The 21,893-nt window shown below is 41.5% G+C and overlaps 1 protein-coding gene across 2 annotated transcripts in view; it reads left to right on the top strand.

The window, feature by feature from the left end:
* ASMT (acetylserotonin O-methyltransferase) overlaps window positions 1-18,572 on the top strand; it is a 106,651-nt gene extending 88,079 nt beyond the window's left edge. For both annotated transcript variants that reach the window (XM_073667359.1, XM_073667358.1), the window contains exons 8-9: window positions 330-452; window positions 17,864-18,572. In XM_073667359.1, the coding sequence (XP_073523460.1) occupies window positions 330-452; window positions 17,864-18,075 (335 nt within the window). In that variant the 3' untranslated portion in view covers window positions 18,076-18,572. The remainder of the gene's footprint in view (window positions 1-329; window positions 453-17,863) is intronic.
* Window positions 18,573-21,893: the final 3,321 nt, after the last annotated feature.

Here is a 21,893-nt window from a genome sequence, read left to right as displayed (position 1 = left end):
TAAAATTTTAATTAGTATACCTTGTCTTGATCTGTCAAAATATTACATTATTTAACCCATAAAGTGGAATGCAATATATGCTGCTTTTCATTCACTTTACTTCTCCCCAAAAAAGACACTAAAAGCAAGAAAATGTACATACTTTAAAATGGTACTAATGTAAGATCAAGTGAATGATGTCTTTCCAAACTTCAAAATGGTGTCTTGCAAAGCCCTCTTGCAGCTTTCTTGATGGAAAAATAAAAAATAAATAAGATAATTTCTTATTATTTCATGCCTATTTTGTCTACATTTTTTATACTTACAAGGTCTTTCCTTCTTTGTCAAAGGAGACTTCTTTACTGATCCTATTCCTGAGGCAGACCTATTTATTATGGGCAGGATTATTCATGACTGGACAGAAGAAAAATGCCTTCAACTGCTGCGGAAGATTTACCAGTCTTGTAGAGCTGGTAAGCTCGTACTCTGTAGGAAAATGATACTGTGACAGGCAAAACTGAAAGCGGTTACAATTTCTAGTGTAGAATTTTGAATTATGTTTTGTATTATCTTTAATAAAAATGATAAAAAATATAACCAATCGTTAACAAATAATTATGTCAAATTTCAATATATGCCATAAATGTCTAATAGATATGGGTCCCACCTTTGGAACCTGCACCTATTTTCATGAGAACCTATCCCACGCTGCCAGGCAGAGAAAGCTGTCCAGAAACGAGTAGCTCTTTTTATTCACTTCCATGACAGCTATGAAAATAGCCTATCAAATTATTGGTGTTTCTATTTAGATTTTAATTGGGCTTTTTACATTTTTATTAGTGTTGAGCAAGTATGTTCTGTCCGAGTATGCTCGGGCCGAGCTCCGAGTAGTTACAGCTGCTCGGTGATATGGTTGAATCGCTCCCATGTGCATGATTTGCAACTGTTTGACAGTTTTATTACATGTGAGGAATGTGTAAGAAATAGACATTCCTCACATGTATTAAAACTGTCAAACAGTCGCAAATCATGCACACGGGAGCGATTCAACCATATCACCGAGCAGCTGTAACTACTCGGTGCTCGCCCGAGCATACTCGGTGAAATGGTTAACAGAACATACTCGCTCAACACTAATTTTTATCTTAAATGTTTATTATTTTTGAGTGACCCACATTCTTTAGTGCCTTTTATACAATGTATGCACAATTATTAGACAATTTGTATTTTTGATGATTAATTTTATTATTGAACAACTTACTGTCGTCAGTCGGGTACAGGTTAAGTATTCAGGTTACAGGTTTATCATCCAAAATGTTAATAAACCTGTAACCTGAATACTTAACTTGTTCCCGACTGACGACAATAAAAAAAATGTTGGTGCATGCTGTGCTTTGTGCAGTGCTCTGGTTTATCTATGGTCGGCAGTCTTGCAGGGCTCAGGACCCCCAGAGTCTTACAAGTGCCTGGATTCCGGTACAGAACGCTGGCTCTGACAAAAACAATCATTTATTTTTTAAAAAGAAATGGTTGTTATTGCATAAAAGCTGAAAAACATAAAAAATACATGTTGTATAGCTGTAATCGTATTGATCCGAAGAATAAAGCTGCCTTATCATTTATACTGCAACTTGAACGGTATAACAAAAAAAATCTAGAATTGCTGTTTTTTGTTAACCCCTTTACAACCAAAGGTGGTTTGCACGTTAATGACCAGGCCAATTTTTACAATTCTGACCACTGTCACCTTATGAGGTAATTACTCTGGAATGCTTCAACGGATCCCCCTGATTCTGAGATTGTTTTTTTTGTGACATATTGTACTTCATGATTGTGGTAAATTTTCTTCGATATCACTTGCTTTTATCTGTGAAAAAAACGGAAATTTGGCGAAAATTTTGCAATTTTCAAAATTTGAATTTTTATGCCCTTAAATCAGAGAGATACAGTACAGACCAAAAGTGACTATGAAAATTGTACATTCACACTGAAGGTATCAAAACTATGAATTAACACATGTGGAATTATATACTTAACAAAAAAGTGTGAAATCACTGAAAATATGTCTTATATTCTAGGTTCTTCAAAGTAGCCACCTTTTGCTTTGCACACTCATGGCATTCTCTTGATGAGCTTCAAGAGGTAGTCACCAGAAATGGTCTTCCAACAATCTTGAAGGAGTTCACAGAGATGCTTAGCACTTGTTGGCCCTTTTGCCTTCACTCTGCGGTCCAGCTCACCCCAAACCATCTCGATTGGGTTCAGGTCTGGTGACTGTGGAGGCCAGGTCATCTGGTGTAGCACCCCATCACTCTCCTTCTTGGTCAAATAGCCTTTACACAGCCTGGAGTGGAGGTGTGTTTGTGGTCATTTTCCTGTTGAAAAATAAAAGATGGTCCAACTAAACGCAAGCCGGATGGAATAGCATGCCGCTGCAAGATGCTGTGGTAGCCATGCTGGTTCAGTATGCCTTTAATTTTGAATAAATCCTAAACAGTGTCACCAGCAAAGCACCCCCACACCATCACACCTCCTCCTCCATGCTTCACTGTGGGAACCAGGCATGTAGAGTCCATCCGTTCACCTTTTCTGCGTCGCACAAAGACACGGTGGTTGGAACCAAAGATCTCAAATTTGGACTAATCAGACCAAAGCACAGATTTCCACTGGTCTAATGTCCATTCCTTGTATTCTTTAGCCCAAACAAGTCTCTTCTGCTTGTTGCCTGTCCTTAGCAGTGGTTTCCTAGCAGCTATTTTACCATGAAGGCCTGCTGCACAAAGTATCCTCTTAACAGTAGTTGAAGAGATGTGTCTGCTGCTAGAACTCTGTGTGGCATTGACCTGGTCTCTAATCTGAGCTGCTGTTAACCTGCGATTTCTGAAGCTGGTGACTCGGATAAACTTATCCTCAGAAGCAGAGGTGACTCTTGGTCTTCCTTTGCTGGGGCTGTCCTCATGTGAGCCAGTTTCTTTGTAGCGCTTGATGGTTTTTGCAACTGCACTTTGGGACACTTTCAAATTTTTCCCAATTTTTCGGACTGACTGACCTTCTTTTCTTAAAGTAATGATGGCCACTCGTTTTTCTTTACTTATCTGCTTTTTTCTTGCCATAATACAAATTCTAACAGTCTATTCAATAGGACTATCAGCTGTGTAACCACCTGACTTCTGCATAACACAACTGATGGTCCCAACCCAATTTATAAGGCAAGAAATCCCACTTATTAAACCTGACAGGGCACACCTGTGAAGTGAAAACCATTTCCGGTGACTACCTCTTGAAGCTCATCAAGAGAATGCCAAGAGTGTGCAAAGCAGTCATCAAAGCAAAAGGTGGCTACTTTGAAGAACCTAGAATATAAGACATTTTTTCAGTTGTTTCACACTTTTTTGTTAAGTATATAATTCCACATGTGTTAATTCATAGTTTTGATGCCTTCAGTGTGAATGTACAATTTTCATAGTCATGAAAATACTGAAAAATCTTTAAATGAGAAGGTGTGTCCAAACACTTGGTCTGTACTGTATGTCACACATAAAAATTAAAAAATAACAGCTATAAGGGTTAAAAGTTGACCAGTGATTTCTCATTTTTCCAACAAAATTTACAAAACCATTTTTTTAGGGACCACATCACATTTGAAGTCACTTTGAGGGGTCTTTATGACAGAAAATACCCAAAAGTGACACTATTCTAAAAATTGCACCCCTCAAGGTGCTCAAAACCACATTCAAGAACTTTATTAACCCTTCAGGTGCTTCACGGGAATTTTTGGAATGTGGAAGAAAAAAAATGAACATTTAACTTTTTTCACAAGAATGTTACTTTAGACCCTTTTTTTTTATTTTCGCAGGGGTAACAGGAAAAAATGGACCCCAAAATTTGTTGTACAATTTTCCCTGGGCACGCTGATACCCCATATGTGGGGAAAAAACACTGTTTGGGCGCACGGCAGGGTTCGGAATTGAAGGAGCGCCATTTGAATTTTTGAATGTAAAATTTGCCTGAATAATTACTGGATGCCATGTTGCCTTTGGGGAGCCCCTGGTGTGCCTAAACAGTGGAAACCCCCCTACAAGTGACACCATTTTGGAAACTAGACCCCTCAGGGAACGTATCTAGATGTGTGGTGAGCACCTTGAACCCCCAAGGTGCTTCACAGAAGTTTATAACATTGAGCCGTAAAAATAAAATTTTCACACTTTTCCCACAAAAATGTTTTTCAGCCCCCAATTTTGCATTTTCATAAGGGTAACAGGAGAAATTGCACCATGCAGTTTGTTGTGCAATTTCTCCTGAGTAAGCAGATACCCCATATGTGGGGGAAAACCACTGCTTAGGCATATGGCAGGGTTCGGAAGGGAAGGAGCACCATTTGACTTTTTGAATGTAAAATTTGCTTGAATAATTAGGGGATGAACCCCTGATGTGCCTAAACAGTGGAAACCCCCCCACAAGTAACACTATTTTGGAAATTAGACCCCTCTGGGAACTTATCTAGATGTGTCGTGAGCACCCTGAGCCGTGAAAATAAAAAAATCAAAGTTTTTCCACAAAAATTATGTTTTAGCCCCAATTTTTTATTTTCACAAGGGTAAGAAGAGAAAATGGACACCAAAAACTTTTGTGCAATTTCTTTTGAGTACGCCAATACCCAATATGTGGGGAAAATACATTGTTTGGGCGCATGGCAGAGTTCAGAAGGGAAGGAGCACTGTGTGACTTTTTGAATGCAAAATTGACTGGAATCGAGAGCGAACACCATTTCGCATTTGGAGAGCTCCTGATGCGCCTAAATAGTGGAAACCCCCCACAAGTGACCCCATTTTGTAAAATACACCCCTCAAGGATTTTATCAAGGGGTATCGTGAACATTTTGAACCCAGAGGTATGACACAGAATTTGATAACATTAGGTCATCATATTGAATAAGTTGTCATTAGTCTTGAGCGCAAGTGCTCACTGCTTGAGTTTGCATTGGGTACTCAGGTATGCACCATGTATCGTGGGTGCTCGAGTGACATGCTCGAGTCGCCGCCCGTATGTTTCACGGTTATTAGACACCCAAAAAAAAACATGCGGGGATCTCTCGTGTATGGCAGGCAATCCCCACAAGTTTGTTTTGGCCGCGAAGCATATGGGGGGGAGACCCGAGCATGTCACTCGAGCACCCGCAATACTCAGTGCATACCCGAGCACCCGATACAAACTCAAGTAGCGAGCACTTGCGCTCAACACTAGTCGCCATATCGTTATCGTTTTTTTTTTTACTTTTGAAAAAAAATCCCAACCCTAACCCTAGCCCAACCTTAGCCCAACCCTAACCCCAACCCCAACCCTAACCCTAGCCCAACCCTAACCCTAGCACAACCCTAACCCTAACGCGAGAGTTTATTTTTTACTCCGTTCCTCTTGCAGTATAAGTGATTAGATGACTTTATTCTTCGGGTCGGTGCGATTACAGCGATACCAGAATCATATCAGGTTTTTATGATTGACAGCTGTCAAACACTAAAAGACGCATTTTTTTGTAAAATCTAGTTTTTGCATCACCATATTTTAAGAGCTATAATTTTTCCATATTTTGGCCGACAGAGTCATGTGACGGCTTGTTTTTTGCGGGATGAGTTGACGTTTTTATTGGTGCCATTTTCAGGCACGTGACATTTTTTCATCGCTTTCTATTCCGATTTTTGGGAGGCAGAATAAACAAAAACCAACAATTCATGAATTTTTTTTTTATTTTATTTTTTTTAATTTTGTTCCGCGTGTGGTAAAATTTACAAGGTAGCTTTATTCTTTGGGTCAGTACGTGTACCACATTTATATTGTTTTTTTATGTTTTGGCGCTTTTACACAATAAAAGCTATTTTATAGAAAGAAATAGACACTCCTTTTGATGATGCTCCAGAGGTTATCAATGGGGTTGAGGTCAGGGGAGCATGGGTGCCACACCATAAGTTTGTCCCCTTTTATGCCCATAGCAGCCAGAGATGCAGATGTGTTATGTGCATCATGAGACGGGGCATTATCATGCATGAAAATGATCTTGCTGCGGAATGCACGGTTCTTCTTCTTGAACCATGGAAGGAAGTGCTGTTTGAGAAACTCAACATACATTATGGAGTTCATCTTTACCCCTTCAGGGATCCTAAAAGGGCCGACAATCTCTCTCCCCATGATTCCAGCCCAAAACATTACTCCACCTCCTCCTTGTTAGCGCCGTAGCCGTGTTTGCATGGGGTGTCCATCAACTAGCCATCCTCCACTCCATCCATCTGGACCATTTAGATCATTTCATGCATGATAATGTCCCATCTCATGCTGCATATAACACATCTGCATCTCTGGCTGCTATGGGCATAAAAGGGGACAAACTTATGGTGTGGCACCCATGCTCCCCTGACCTCAACCCCATTGAGAACCTCTGGAGCATCATCAAAAGGAGTGTCTATGATGGCCGGAGGCAGTTCACATCTAAGCAACAGCTCTGGGAGGGTATTCTGTCCTCATGCAAAACAATTGAAGCAGAAACCATCCAAAGCCTGACAAATTCAATGGACGATAGAGTTCAGAAGCTCCTTTCGAACAAGCGGTCCTATGTGTAAATGTAACATCACCTAGAATAAAGTTTTGAGTTGAAAACTATTTGATTTCAGTTTGTAATAACCTGCTAATGCTTATAATTTCAAAAATGACCATTTTTTTGTTCTTTATTAAAATGAAAAGGTTGAAAACTCTGCTGTGCATAATAATTTGGAACATGCATTTTGAGTGCAGTTTGAGTTTTTTATTTTTTTAAAAATATACTGTTATCATAGGCAGTTTGTACAAAAACCTTTCAATTGTACTCTAATAGTTATTTGACTGGAAAATTACAATGACTGCAATTCATATAGGTAATTTGGGAAAATCTGAGAAAATATTATTTGCATAATAATTTGGAACACAGTGTAAAGCATTGGTTTTTGCTTCGTTTTTTTTTTTTTTTTTTTTACCATGTGTGACAGTTTTATAGGTCAGGTCGTTCCGGACTCGGCGATACCAAATATGTGTACTTTTATTGTTTGTTTTTTTCACAATAATATTTATTGATGGGTACATTATGTTTTTGATTTTTGGTGGATTATTTATTTATTTATTTATTTTATATTTTTTAAAAAATATATATATTTTTTCACTTTCTGACACTTTTTTTTTACTTTTATTCTTTGTCCCACTATGGGACTTTCACTTTTTTTATTCTGATCGCCTGTATAGCACAGGGATGGAGCACCATCCCTATGCTATACAGGCTGTCAGCGCTGCAGATGCAGAAGATATTTTGGTCATGCACTGCGCATGACCAAAATATCTTCCTGCTGTCTGGTGACCCGGATGTTTTCATGACATCGGGTCGTCATGGCAACATCCGGCAAGCCGCGGCAGACAGCGCTGTAGGCCGGCAGGAGAGGTGAGTATCCTGATCACTTCCCTTGCCACCGCAATGCTGCGGTTGACTTCGACCGCAGCATTGCGGGGGTTAATGTGCCGGGAGTGGTGCGGGACTGCTCCCAGCACATAGCATCGGGTGTCAGCTGTGACAATCAGCTGACACCCAGCGGCGGTCGCGCCCGCACTGCCTGTGTGCGGGCGCGATCGCAAAGACGTATTAATACGTATCAGGCTCTTAAAGCCCAGGGTGCAGATACGTATTAATACGTCTTGGGCTTCAAAGGGGTTAATTTTGCCTCCCAAAAATTGGAATAAAAAGCAATTGAAAAATGTTATGTGCACGAAAATTATTTATTATTATTATTATTATTAATTTATATAGCGCCATTGATTCCATGGCGCTGTACATAAGGGGTTACATACAAAATAAGAATATCACTACAGTAAACAAACTAACAATGATAGACTGGTACAGAGGGAAGAGGACCCTGCCCTTGCAGGCTTACAATCTACTGGAATGGGGAGGAGACAGTAGGTTGGGGGGTTGCAGTAGTAGTAGCTTCGGCGTTGTTGAGGAGACAGTGTGGTCATTGCAGGCTGTAAGCTTTCTTGAAGAGATGGGTTTTCAGGTTCCGTCTGAAGGATCCGGATGTGGTGGATAATCGGACGTGTTTAGGCACAGAATTCCAGAGGATGGGGGATATTCGGGAGAAATCTTGGAGGCGATTGCTTGAGGAATGGATAAGTGTGGAGGAGAGAAGGAGGTCATGGGAGGACCGGAGGTTACGTGAGGGAATATATCGGGAGATTAGTTCAGAGATGTACGGAGGAGAGAGGTTATGGATGGCTTTGTAGGTCAGTGTTAGTAGTTTGAACTGGATGCGCTGGGAAATTGGGAGCCAGTGAAGCGATTTGCAAAGGGGTTTATCAGAGGAGTAGCTAGGCGAGAGATGAACAAGTCGTGCAGCAGAGTTGAGGATGGACTGGAGGGGTGCGAGAGTGTTAGCAGGGAGGCCACAGAGGAGGCTGTTGCAATAGTCGAGGCGGGAGATGATGAGGGCATGCACAAGCAGTTTAGTAGAGTTATGGTTGAGGAAAGGACGGATTCTGGAAATATTTTTGAGCTGGAGGCAACAGGAGGTGGTGAGAGCTTGGATGTGGGGTTTGAAGGACAGGGCAGAGTCAAGGGTTACTCCGAGGCAGCGGATTGTCGGTACAGCGGAAAGAGTGATGTTTTTTATTGTGATAGATAGATCAGGTGGGGAAGATATGCGAGATGCGGGAAAGATAATGAGTTCAGTTTTGTCCACATTGATCTTGAGGTAGCGGGAGGAGAAGAAGGAGGATATGGCTGCTAGACATGCTGGGATTCTGGACAGCAGAGAGGTGACGTCTGGGCCAGAGAGGTAGATCTGGGTGTCATCAGCATACAGATGGTACTGGAAGCCATAGGATTTTATGAGCTGTCCCAGGCCAAGGGTATAGATTGAGAAGAGTAGGGGTCCTAGGACAGAGCCTTGAGGGACTCCAACAGAGAGGGGGCCGGGTGAGGAGGTAGTGTGGGAGTGGGAGACACTAAATGTGCGGTTAGAAAGGTATGAGAAGATCCAGGATAGGGCAAGGTCTTTGATGCCAAAGGAAGAGAGGATCTGCAGTAGGAGGCAGTGGTCAACTGTATCGAAAGCAGAAGACAGGTCAAGTAGAAGGAGTACGGAGAATTGTCTGTTAGCTTTGGCTGTAAGTAGGTCATTGGTGATTTTGGTAAGGGCAGTTTCGGTGGAATGGTGGGGGCGGAAGCCAGATTGTCGGTTGTCGAAGAGAGAGTTAGATGAACAGTGGGAGGTAAGTTCAGCGTGAACGTGTTGCTCAAGGAATTTGGAGGCAAATGGGAGCAGCGATATGGGGCGATAGCTGGACAGGGCGGATGGGTCGAGGGATGGCTTTTTGAGGATGGGCGTGATTGTGGCATGTTTGAAGGCAGCAGGGAAAGTACCAGAGGATAGTGATAGGTTGAAGAGATGGGTTAGGGATGGGATGAGTGTGGGGGTGAGGTTGGGGAGGAGGTGGGATGGGTTGGGGTCGAGTGCACATGTGGTGAGGTGTGATTTGGAGAGGAGATGAGTAAGGTCTCTTTCCTTGATGTTGGGAAGTGAGGTTATAGGGGTAGGGAAGTGGTGTGGAAAACAGAGGGGTTGTGGTGGTCGGACAGTAAAGACTTGCCGTGTTTGATCAATCTTGTTTTTGAAGTGTGTAGCAAACTCCTCAGCAGAGATGATGGAGGTCGGTGTTACAACTCTCCTGTTAGGTTTTTTTTAGTTTGCTGGTCACATGACCATTTTTGCCTATTTATTCCGGCTCCGCCCTTCTGGCATTGCTGGACTTCATTACTACTGTTGAGCTAGCTTGGTGCTCTGTTGCCGTGCTCTGTTAGTTTTGCTAGGTCTTCGGACCTCTATGCTTTTTGTTGTGTGTTTGTCTTTGACTGCTACGATTTCTGCTAGGAGGTGTCCAACTTATCCCAGTCCTTAGTTCTTTTAGGGATCCCTTCCTCACATCTATAGGTCTTCGTACAGACTAGCCTAGGACTTTAGCGGGTCTGATCGCAGGATCAGGTTCCCCGTTACATCGTAGGGATCTAGTTTAGTTCTATTGTAGGGACAGATCTCCTGTCTTTCCTTAGTCTCTGTAGCAGATCATAACAGTAAGTCCAGCCATAAAAGAAAAAAAAATTTTCTCTAAGGAAAGACCTCCAGTTTTCCATCATGATCTCGGTGCAAGATTTGGCTCAACGCTTGCAGGGACTCTCTCTGGAGGTGACCAAGCTCCAACAACACGTGAGTAGCTGTTCTGGAGCGCATTTTGTGGAACCAAAGGTACATCTGCCTGATCTATTTTTTGGCGAACAACAAGATTTTTTTTCTTTTAAAAATGCTTGTCTATTATATTTTCGTTTGAGACCCGGATCCTCTGGTGATGAATCACAGCGCATAGGGTTCATAATGTCACTTGGTTCCCTTCATCAAACTGCCTTGCGCTAAGACACTCGCTAAGGCCTTTGTCAAGGAAATTGTCAGACTACATGGTGTTCCTACTGACATTGTTTCTGATAGGGGACCTCAGTTCGTGGCTCGTTTTTGGCGTGCCTTTTGTGACAGGTTGGGAGTTCATTTGTCGTTTTCATCCGGATATCATCCTGAGTCTAATGGCCAGACAGAAAGGAAGAACCAGGATGTTGAGCAGTTCTTGCGTTGCTTTGTGGCAGACAATCAAGAGGGGTGGTCTGAGTTTCTGCCACTTGCTGAATTTGCTCTTAACAACCATACATCCTCTTCTGCTGGGTGTTCGCCTTTTTTTTGTTGTTCTGGGAGACATCCGTCTTTTGGGTCATTCTCCAAATTGGTTTCGGCTGTGCTTGAGGAGGAGAGTTTTTCCGGTGATTTGGAGAGAGTTTGGACGGATGTGCGTGTTAATCTTCAGGAGGCTAACAAAAAATCTAAGAGGTACTTTGATAGGAAACGGCAAGAGGTTTTGTTTGCTGTTGGTGACATGGTTTGGTTGTCCTCTAAGAATCTGCGATTGAGGATTCTTTCTAAAAAATTGGGTCCCAAGTTCTAGGGCCCTTTAAGGTGCTTCAGATAGTTAACCAATCTGCTGTTAGGCTGGAGGTTCCTACGTCCTGGAGGATTAATACGGTGTTTCATGTTTCTCTGTTGAAAAAAGCTGATGTGTCGGATGGTGACGCCTCTGCCACTGTTCCTCCGGTGGTGGAGGACGGGGAATATGAAATTTCCCGCACCCTAAATTCTAGACGGTATAGAGGGAGTTTGCAGTATCTCGTCGCTTGGAAGGGTTTCGGACCTGAGGATAACTCATGGGTGAGGGCGGATGATGTTTCTGCTTCCAGACTTGTCCGAGCGTTTCACAGGAGGTTTCCTGGTAAGCCTGGGCCTAGGGGATCCGGAGGATCCTCTTAGAAGAGGTGGTACTGTTACAACTCTCCTGTTAGGTTTTTTTTAGTTTGCTGGTCACATGACCATTTTTGCCTATTTATTCCGGCTCCGCCCTCCTGGCATTGCTGGACTTCATTGTATTTACTACTGTTGAGCTAGCTTGATGCTCTGTTGCCGTTCTCTGTTAGTTTTGCTAGGTCTTCGGACCTCTATGCTTTTTGTTGTGTGTTTGTCTTTGACTGCTACGATTTCTGCTAGGAGGTGTCCAACTTATCCCAGTCCTTAGTTCTTTTAGGGATCCCTCCCTCACATCTATAGGTCTTCGTACAGACTAGCCTAGGACTTTAGCGGGTCTGATCGCAGGATCAGGTTCCCCATTACATCGTAGGGATCTAGTTTAGTTCTATTGTAGGGACAGATCTCCTGTCTTTCCTTAGTCTCTGTAGCAGATCATAACAGTCGGAGGGGGCAGTGGAGGGCAGAGGAGAGAGTTGAAAGTGTTGAATAGTTGTTTGGGGTTTGTAGGATAGGGAAGATATGAGGGTTGTGAAGTAAGCCTGTTTAGCAGAGGTGAGTGCTGATTTGAATGCGAGTGTTGCTTGTTTGGATGCAGTGAAGTCATCTTGAGTATGTGTTTTCTTCCAACGCCGCTCCGCAACCCTGGACGCTTGTCGGAGCTGTTTAGTGAGGTTGTTGTGCCAGGGTTGCCTGTTGACTCGTCGTGCTCTGCCATGCATAAGAGGGGCGACTGAGTCAATAGCTGATGCGAGAGTGGCATTGTAGAAAGCAGTGGTGCTGTCTGTGTCATGGAGTGAGGATATGGATGTCAGTGGTAGAACAGAGTCAGAGAGTGTGTGTCTAGATGTGCAAGGTTTCTGCGGGAGTGTGCTAGTTGCTGGACATGGGTGACAGGTGAGGAGGACAGGGATGAGAATGTGAGTAGGTGGTGGTCAGATAGGGGTAGGGGGGAGGTTGTGAGGTTAGATAGGGAGCAGAGTTGGGTGAAGATGAGGTCTAGTGTGTGTCTGTCTGTGTGGGTGGCTGAGGAGTACCACTGAGTAAGTCCAAAGGATGAAGTAAGCGACAAGAGTTTTGATGCTGCTGACTGGCGAGTGTCAGTGGGGAAAATGATATCAATAAAAACATCAACTTATCCCTCAAGCCTTCACATGCCTCTTTTGGCAGAAAAATATAAAAGTTATCGCTCTCAAAATATGGCGATGCAAAACCTTTTTTTATTTATAAAAAGCGTTTTTTAGTGAGTGATAGTAGCTAATCATAAAAAAGATATAAATCTAGTATTGCTCTAATCACACTGACTTGAAGAATAAAGTTATCTAAGCACTTATACCGCACTAGGAAAGACGTAAAAAATTAATAAAACCATTTCCTGACCTGCTGTTGATTTGTTCATTCTGTCTTCTAAAGATCGCATTAAGGCTCAGCTCATATTTATCCTGCACTCTAAGCACTTACACCAGGGTTTCCATGTAACTCTCTGAAATACATGATTCAGACAGTTGGAAGCCCCGGCGGAAGATTCCCTATAATTAGGTAGATGGAGTCACTTTGGACTCTGGTCTATGATCCGGTGGTGTACGTGTTTTTAAGAGTGCATAAAAGCCTGGTCGGCCACAGTTTTGTGCACTTCTGAAAAGAAGAACACTGCTGAACAGAGGCCAGACTGAGTCCAGAGTAACTCTGCTGCCTCATTATAGTGAATGGATCCCTGAGGGGTTTCATCTGAGATTCAGAGCTTTAGATGGAAACCCAGATGTAAGGTCTCAGTGTAGAGCGCAGGATAAATGTGATCCAAAATAATATGTAAAATGTTCCCAATAAAAGCTCAACTCAATCTACAAAAAAACAAGTCCCCACACAGGTCCATCATCTGTCAATGGAAATATAGAGGTTTCCAGATTACTGGTAGCACAAACGCTCTGGAAAAGCGCTGTGACTCCTCAGCCCCCAAAAGAAATCCAGCAAAATATTCACTTCCAAATGTCCCCCCTCCCTTCTGAGTCCCACAGTGTGCCTAAACCACATTTAGTGTCCACATGTTTAGCATTTCTGTAGTGATGAGAAACTGCTTAATTTATGGGGTGCATGTGTCTAGAAGCCCGAGCTGGGCACAATGTACTGGGCACTACAGCATACGGGCACTGGGAGATTTGCACTTTTCAGTTAGTAACATCCACTGCTACTTGTTTCTGGAAAATACCCATTGAGTCAAAATCGTCTCTACACCTGTACATAAATTCCCAGAGGAGTGTAATTTCCAAAATGGGGTTACTTGAGGGGGATTCTGCTTTTCTGGCACCTATGATCTCTGTATATGGAGTCCGCAAACTATTCTATGAAAATTTGTTATCCAAGAGTCAAATAGCGCTCTTTCCCTCCTGATTCTCACTCTGTGGCTAAACAGTACTATACAGCCACATATGGGTATTGCCACATTCAAGTGAAATTGTGTGGCAAATTTTGGTGCCATTTTTACCCATTTACCCCCTGTGAAAATGTTAAATCTGGGACTAAAACAAATTTTGTGAAATTAATTAAATTATTTTCCTTCACCACCCAATGGTATAAAATACTGTGACTCACCTGTGATGTCAATATGATCACTGCACCCCTAGATGAATTAATTGAGATGTGTATTTTATATAATGGGATCTCTTATGTGGTGGGTTCAGCTGTTCTGGCACCTCAGGGGCTCTGCCAATGTGACATGGCACCTGCAAACCATAACAGTAAAATCTGCACTATAATATTGCGCTCCTTCCCTTCTGAGCTTTCCACTGTTCTTGAAAAGTAGTTCCCCATTACATGTAGGGTATTTACGCACTCAGGAGACATGGCACAACAAACTGTGAGATCCATTTTTTCCTATTAGCTATTATTAAGATTAAAAGCTTTGGGTTAAAAGAACAGTGGTAAGAATGTAATTATTTTTCTTCACCGCCCAATGGTATAAAATTTTGTTGGGCAAATGTGGTGTCATCATGCCTAGATTCATTGAGGGGTGCATTTTGTAAAGTGGGTCTGATTTTCTAGCATGTCAGGGCTTCTGCCAATATGACATGGCATAGAAGAAAATGTTTTCCAGTGAAGTGGTATCCAATTTCCAAAATTTATTGTGCAAAAGATAAAATCTTCAATCCAAACATCGGGTTACATAGTGCTTAAGCCAACATGTTTCGACAGATGGTCTTCGTCATGGCAATACTGGCAATACTGCCATGACTAAGACCATCTGTCGAAACATGTTGGCTTAAGCACTATGTAACCCGATGTTTGGATTGAAGATTTTATCTTTTGCACAATAAATTTTGGAAATTGGATACCACTTCGCTGGAAAACTTTTTCTTCTATGTTGATTACTGGTCACAGGACGGTGTCCATGCGAGTGAGTATCTAACGGGACAGATTTATACTACTGGCTGGGGAGCTGCTTCACCTCCTTTTACAATATGAAATGGCACTCTCAAACCATTCCAGCAAATTCTGCACCCCAATATGGAAGTTATGAACGTAACACACACTTAATGGAAAAAGGGAACACATACTACAGAGAGACGCCGCATCCACACTCAACTGGTCCCTGCACAGACTAGAATGACCCTATCCGCACAACTCAAAAACACTACCACGGACCTGGCTCCCTAAAAAGCCATTGAGGGGTTTCTTGTACCTCCTGAGGAACCAGAGGGGAGGCTGCAACACACTTCCAACAAGTGTAATTTTACCACACAAGTAACAACAACAAAAAATCCTGAATTGTTGTTTTCTGTTCATTCTGCCTCCCAAAAAGCAGAATAGAAAGTGATCAAAAAATGTAATTTGCCCGAAAATGGTACCAATAAAAACGTCAACTCGTCCTGCAAAAAACATGCTATCACATGACTCTGTCGGCCGAAATATGGAAAAATTATAGCTCTCTAAATATGGCGATGCAAACATTCATTTTTGCAAAAAAAGCGTCTTTTAGTGTGTGACAGCTGTCAATCATAAAAACCCTATATGAATCTGGCATCGCTGTAATCGCACCTACCCGAAGAATAAAGTCGCCTAATCACTTTTATACTGCACGAGGAACGGCGTAAAAAATAAATAAAACCAATTCTTCACCTGCTGCTGATTTGTTTATTCTGCCTCCCAAAGATTGCAGTAAGGCTTGGCTCACATTTATCCTGCGCTCTGCGCTGAGCGCTTACACCAGGGTTTCCGTGTAAATCACTGAAATAAGTGATTCAGACAGAACCCCGGCGTAAGATTCCCTGTAATGAGGCTGATGGAGGAACTGTGGACGCTGTCTGACCTGTATGATTTGGCGGTATCCATCTTTTTAGGCGTAGGTAAAAACGCAGTCAGCCACAGTGTTGTGCACTTCTGAAAAGAAGGATAATGCTGAACAGAGGCCATACGGAGTCCAGAGTAACTCTGCTGCCTCATCTCATTATAGTGAATGGATCCCACAGGGGTTTCATCTCAATCACGTCATTCGGAGATTTAGATGGAAACACCAAAGTAAGTGCTCAGCGTAGAGCGCCGGATAAATGTGATCTAAAATGTTATGTAAAATGTTCCCAATAAAAGCTTCACTTAAAAGCCCCCACTCAGGTCTGTCATGTGTTAATGGAAATATGGGAGGCTTCCACGTTACAGGTAGTACAAAGGCTCTTGAAAACCTAAATGGCTCCTCGCCCCCCATAAGAAATTCAGCAAATTCTGCGCTCCCAAATCCAAATCCCCCCTCCCTTCTGAGCACCGCAGTGTGTCTAAACCACATTTAGTGTCCACATGTTTAGCAGGGGTATAATTTCCAAAATGGGGTCACTTGAGGGGGGATTCGGGTCTTCTAGCATTTAGGGTCTCTGTATATGGAGTCCGCAAACTATTCTAGGAAAATCTGCCCTCCAGGAGGCAAATAGTGCTCCTTCCCTCTCGAGTGTCGTGGTATGGCTAAGCAGTACTGTACAGCCACATATGAGGTATTGCCACATTCAGCAGAAATTATGGGACAAATTTTGGTGCCATTTTTATCCATTATCCCAGTGTGAAAATGTAAAATCTGGGGCTAAAACAAAATTTTTGCGGTAAAAATGTAATTTATTTTTTCCTCACTGCCGAATGGTATAAAATTCTGTAACACACCTTTGGTGTCAGTGTGATCACTGCACCCCTAGATGAATTCATTGAGAGGTGTAGTTTGTAAAATGTGGTCATTTATGGGGGAATCTGCTGTTCTGGCACCTCAGGGGATCTCCTAGTGGGTCATGACACCCTCAAACCATAACAGTAAAATCTGTACTATAATATGGTGCTCCTTCCCTTCTGACCTTTGCACTGTGCCTCAAAAGTAGTTCCCAATTACATATAGGGTATTGGCGTACTCAGGAGAAATTCCGCAACAAAATTAGAGGTCAATTTTCTCCTGTTACCCTTGTGAAAATAAAAAAATTAGGGCTAAAAGAAAAATTTTGTGATTTTTTTTTTTTATTTTCACGGCTCTACGTTATAAACTTCACTGTTTAGGCGCATCAGGGGCTCTCTAAATGCGACATGGCATCCGCTAATTATTCCAGCAAATTTTTAATTCAAAAAGTCAAATGCAGCTCTGTCCCTTCCAAGCCCTGCCGTGTGCCCAAACAGTGGTTTTCCGACACATATTTGGTATCAGCATGCGCAGGAGAAATTGCATAATACATTTCGGGGTCCATTTTTATCTTTTACCGTTGTGAAAATAAAAAAAATTTGGTCTAAATTAAATTTTTTGTGAAAAAAAGTAAAATGTTAATTTTTTTCTTCCTCATTGCGTCAGTTCCTGTGAAGCACCTGAAGGGTTAATAAACTTCTTGAATGTGGTTTTGAGCACCTTGTAGGGTGCAGTTTTTGGAGTGGTGTCACTTTTGGGTATTTTCTGTCATATAGACCCCTCAAAATCACTTCAAATGTGATGTGCTCCCTAAAAAAAATGGTCAACTTTTAACCCTTATAACTTCCTAACAAAAAAAAATTTGGGTTCCAAAATTGTGCTGATGTAAAGTAGACATGTGGGAAATGTTATTTATTAACTATTTTGTGTGATCTCTCTGATTTAAGGGCATAAAAATTCAAAGTTTGAAAATTGCAAAATGTTAAATTTTTTTCCCAAATTTCTGTTTATTTTACAAATAAACGCAAGTGATAACAAAGAAATTTTACCACTCTTATGAAGTACAATATGTCACGAAAAAACATTCTCAGAATCAGGGGGATCCGTTGAAGCATTCCAGAGTAATTACCTCATAAAGTGACAGTGGTCAGAATTGTAAAAATTGGCCTGGTCATTAACCTACAAAGTGGCTCTTTCCTTAAGGGGTTAATGTGTACATTGATAGCTTGATATGTTAAAATGAGCTTATTATCAGAACTAGAGATAAAAATCAGAATATCAGACGGTTCTTGCTTTAACTTTGTGACAAATAATTGCCACTTTCTCTCTTGGTCATCTTAAGGCGGTGGAGTGCTGCTAGTTGAAGTCCTATTGAATGAAGACAGAAGTGGCCCAGTGACTTCCCAGCTGTTCTCACTGAACATGTTGGTCCAGACAGAAGGCAGAGAACGGACCCCATCTGAGTATACCAAGCTCCTTACAGACTCTGGCTTTAGGGACGTTGAGGTCAAAGCAACTGGAAAGCTATATGATGCAATACTGGGAAGGAAATGAATCCAAGAGCCATCTTTTTATGTCTGTAATTTTTTTTTGTTTTACAAATTTGGAATTTATTCTCCTAATGTTGAATGAATATCAAAATTAATAACAGTCATAATATTAAAGGCTTGATTCATTTTACGCTGGATTTCTCCTGCTATGTCAAATAACATCCAGTAGATGTCACTAGTGTTTCAAATGTTATGTTATTAGCTGTTTTTTTGATAGATAGATAGATAGATAGATAGATAGATAGATAGATAGATAGATAGATAGATAGATAGATAGATAGATAGATAGATAGATAGATAGATTTATATGGGATAAAATAGTTCAAAAAATGAAGCAGCACTAATAGTATTTTGCCGACTTCAGAGGATTACCAAAACCCCCACGAATAACTAACCAAACAAAGGAGGGCAGCAGTGAATGTGCTCTAATAGACTTTTTATTAACCAGTAAAGTGCAATGTAACTTTTTGGTTAATACACTTTTTTTTTAGATGGATAGAAAGAATAAAAAAGAAGGCAGCACCCCAAAATTATTAAGCAACACATGGGGGTACTTTACTGACCCACTTCAATGCGACGTTTTGTCTTCAGAAAGAAAACAGCAGTGAGCCGTTATCAAGCATGAGACACCTACTTTTTGCTTATTAATTTTGGAGTGCTGCCTACTTTATTTATGGGTGAACACCGAGTACATTTCACAGTGCTACTTTAGTTCTTTCTTTTTTAGGAAGATATGTGGTATTTTCCAGATACACAGTAATATTTATCACACACCTGGACAGTTTATTAGTTTATTAGCTCATATGTTAACATTATGTTGCTAGTTTCCCATTCTGTAATTTGCAATCTGAAATAATTGTCTAAAGCGTACCTGTGCTTTCAGGCAACCTTTCAGAATAGGCTGCAATGTGTGTACATGACGAATTGCTACATTTCTGGTCATCGCATGATTTGTATCCTCGATTTTTAACCATTTTTTTTCTCCCTCTACAGACTCTCTCAAAATTTTCAATTCTCTCTGACCTTGTAGGTGGAGACTAGCTGCTATGATGTCTCCAATACGCAGTATACACAGAGAGACGAATTCCTGCTTTTCCTTCTCTATAGCATACACAGAGAATCTCAAGCAGCATGGAAGTCATTATACATCCGAACTGAGCAGTGTAGCTGTGAATCTTGCTCTGGGGTTCAAGAAAACAGTTGTTCTAGGATAAACTAAACTACTAACTGCATCACAATCTGACCCTCTTGTCTTTCTCTGCTTGAGTACTCATTCTGCTCCCCTCGACTCCTCCGCCGCCTCCCTTCTCTATTGAGTAAAATAGTAGTTGTAACCTGCCACCTCACTATGTTCGCAGTCCATCTAGCCTTAGTCAGTTTTTACCAGTTTTTCAGAGTGAATAAGTTCAGGAGGCGGGGTGAGGGTATGACGTGGTTCATAAGTGAAGAAAGAAGCAGAATTATCTGATTACATACAGTGCTCAGCATAAATGAGTACACCCCCTTTGAAAAGTAAGATTTTAATCAATATCTTACAAAACACAAGAAGAATTTCAGTTTTTTTGACAACACTGAGTTTCATAGAACATTTCTTAAGCATAAGATGAAAGTAAGTTTAGCAAATATAACTTTCATGACAAAATCTTCAGCTTTATTCAGATTAGTGATTGCAAAAATGAATATACCCCAAATCAAAAACTACTACATCTAGTCTTTTGTATGACCTCCATAATTTGTTAGGATAGCACAAAGTCTTCTTAAAATGAACAAGTTGGTGACATTTCAACATCAACAACCTCTTTTAGAGCCTGGATGTTGGGTGGAGAGTGAAGCTCAACTTGTATCTTCAGAACTCCCCATAGGTGTTCGACTTGGTTGATATCAGGAGACATACTTACTTGACATTCTTGTAACCTTCAAATGGGAAGAGATTTTGTTTAAGTAGCATCTTTTTATAGTCAGCTCTCTGCTGGATGTTTAAAGAGAACCTGTTACCAGAAATAACGCTGTTAACCTACAGATATGAGGTTAATCTGCAGGTTAACAGCATTATTATGTTGCCCGGCGCCTGCACACAGCCTATTGCAGCAGGGAGAAAATGAACAAGGAGAAAATGAACTCTATTCTCCCTGCCAGCATTTGGTTTCAGTCATGGGGATGGGGGCGGCTCTGGTTCAGTCATGACTCTAACTAACACTCCCTCTACATTGGGGCTCAGTTGTCAGTCAGGGCCAGGGGGAGTGGTTACAGTATCTGTATTCTCAGAGTGATGATTGAACCTGCGGCACCCCCCATTACTGAAGCCAAATGCTGGCGTGGCTTATATAGTTCATTTTCTCCCTGCTGAATTCGGCTGCGTGTAGGTGCCAGGCAGCATAATAACGCTGTTAACATGCAGTTAAATCCCATATCTGCAGGTTAACAGCATTATTTCTGGTGACAGGTTCCCTTTAATAAATAATTAGACTAACCTGTGGTTGAATTCTTGTTAATAAAAATGTGTAGTTCAAAGTTTAGCTTTGCTAAACTTGATTTTCAATTAATTTTTAGGAAAATTTATTTGGTGGGTGTGTAAAATAACAATTTTTTTTGTAATCAATGGCCCACGTTTGTGGTAGTATATTTTAGTATAGTAGCCGATAGAAAATATTGATTCTAAAAGGAAACTAATAGTTTTCTGACAAATCCGTTGGGGAATACTTATTTATGCTGAATACTGTACACCATAAAGTTTATTTTGTTCTACTGCACTTTTGATTTATGCAAAGTTTGTTAAAACAACAGTGACCAGATCACTTACAAGGCAGATGCCGATTGTGCTGCAGGAAAAGGTGGGGGGTGTGATGGGTGCACACAAAGAATCATTTAAAGAGAACCTGTCATCGGGCTTATCCATATTAGACTAAAGGTATGCCCATATGGTGATGTGATATTGATCTCATACATATGTTCAGTGAAGAAATCCGCAGCCTGGTTGTTTTAAAATCATCATTAGAAGTTTTGGTCTCCATACATGGGGGCGGTACTCTGGGTAGGGTCTTCGGCTCTGCCACGGCCTCTCCGCTGCCTCTGGTGTCTTTAACCTCTTCCTTATTTAAATTATGCGTCTGAGACGTCCTACGCACAGGCGGCACTTGCGCAAATTGATCTCCTGGCAACTTTCAGGAAAATGGCGCCAGTACTAGTCTGATTGTTTTATGGAGTCGGGAAGGAATTTTTTTTCCCCAATGTGAGCTTATTGTTTGCCACATGTTTTTTTTTTCCTTTCCTCTGTATCAACATGTTGGGCTATGGGTTGAACTAGATGGACTTAGTCTTCCTTCAACCTTAAAACTATGTTACTATGTTACTATGTTACTGGGGCATGCGTAGAATAAGATCTCTGCTCAATGACGAGCCAAGATCTCAATCTGCTCATGCGCCACTACCGGCGCCACTTTACTGGAGCTCACCGCGAGATCAATCTGCTCAAGCCCTACCCGCGACTGGTGCTGGTAATATAATATAGCGCACCTGACCTGTTAGGACTGGGCTCAGCTCCATAAACTCACACCAGACGTATAATTCACTGGAATATCCTACATGAGGAAGAGGCTGAGCATTATAATCACACATGTTAGGTAGATAATCAGACTAAACAATGAAAGCATAACAGTACAGTTTTGTTAGGGTGCAAGTATGAGCACAAGCCGTTCATCTCCCTTACAAATGACTTTCAATGTGGATCTCCTATTTTCAATTTCCAGAGCTGATCTAGGGAAGCTGTGATGTGGGAAGAACTCTTGCCAAGTGCTTATTGTGAACTTTATAATTTCGGATTCA

Source organism: Phyllobates terribilis, unplaced genomic scaffold, assembly GCF_046119375.1.
Source record: "Phyllobates terribilis strain yellow unplaced genomic scaffold, ASM4611937v1 Scaffold_2__4_contigs__length_985480577, whole genome shotgun sequence".
NCBI lineage: Eukaryota > Metazoa > Chordata > Amphibia > Anura > Dendrobatidae > Phyllobates > Phyllobates terribilis.
This window is presented reverse-complemented; position numbering and strand designations above follow the sequence as displayed.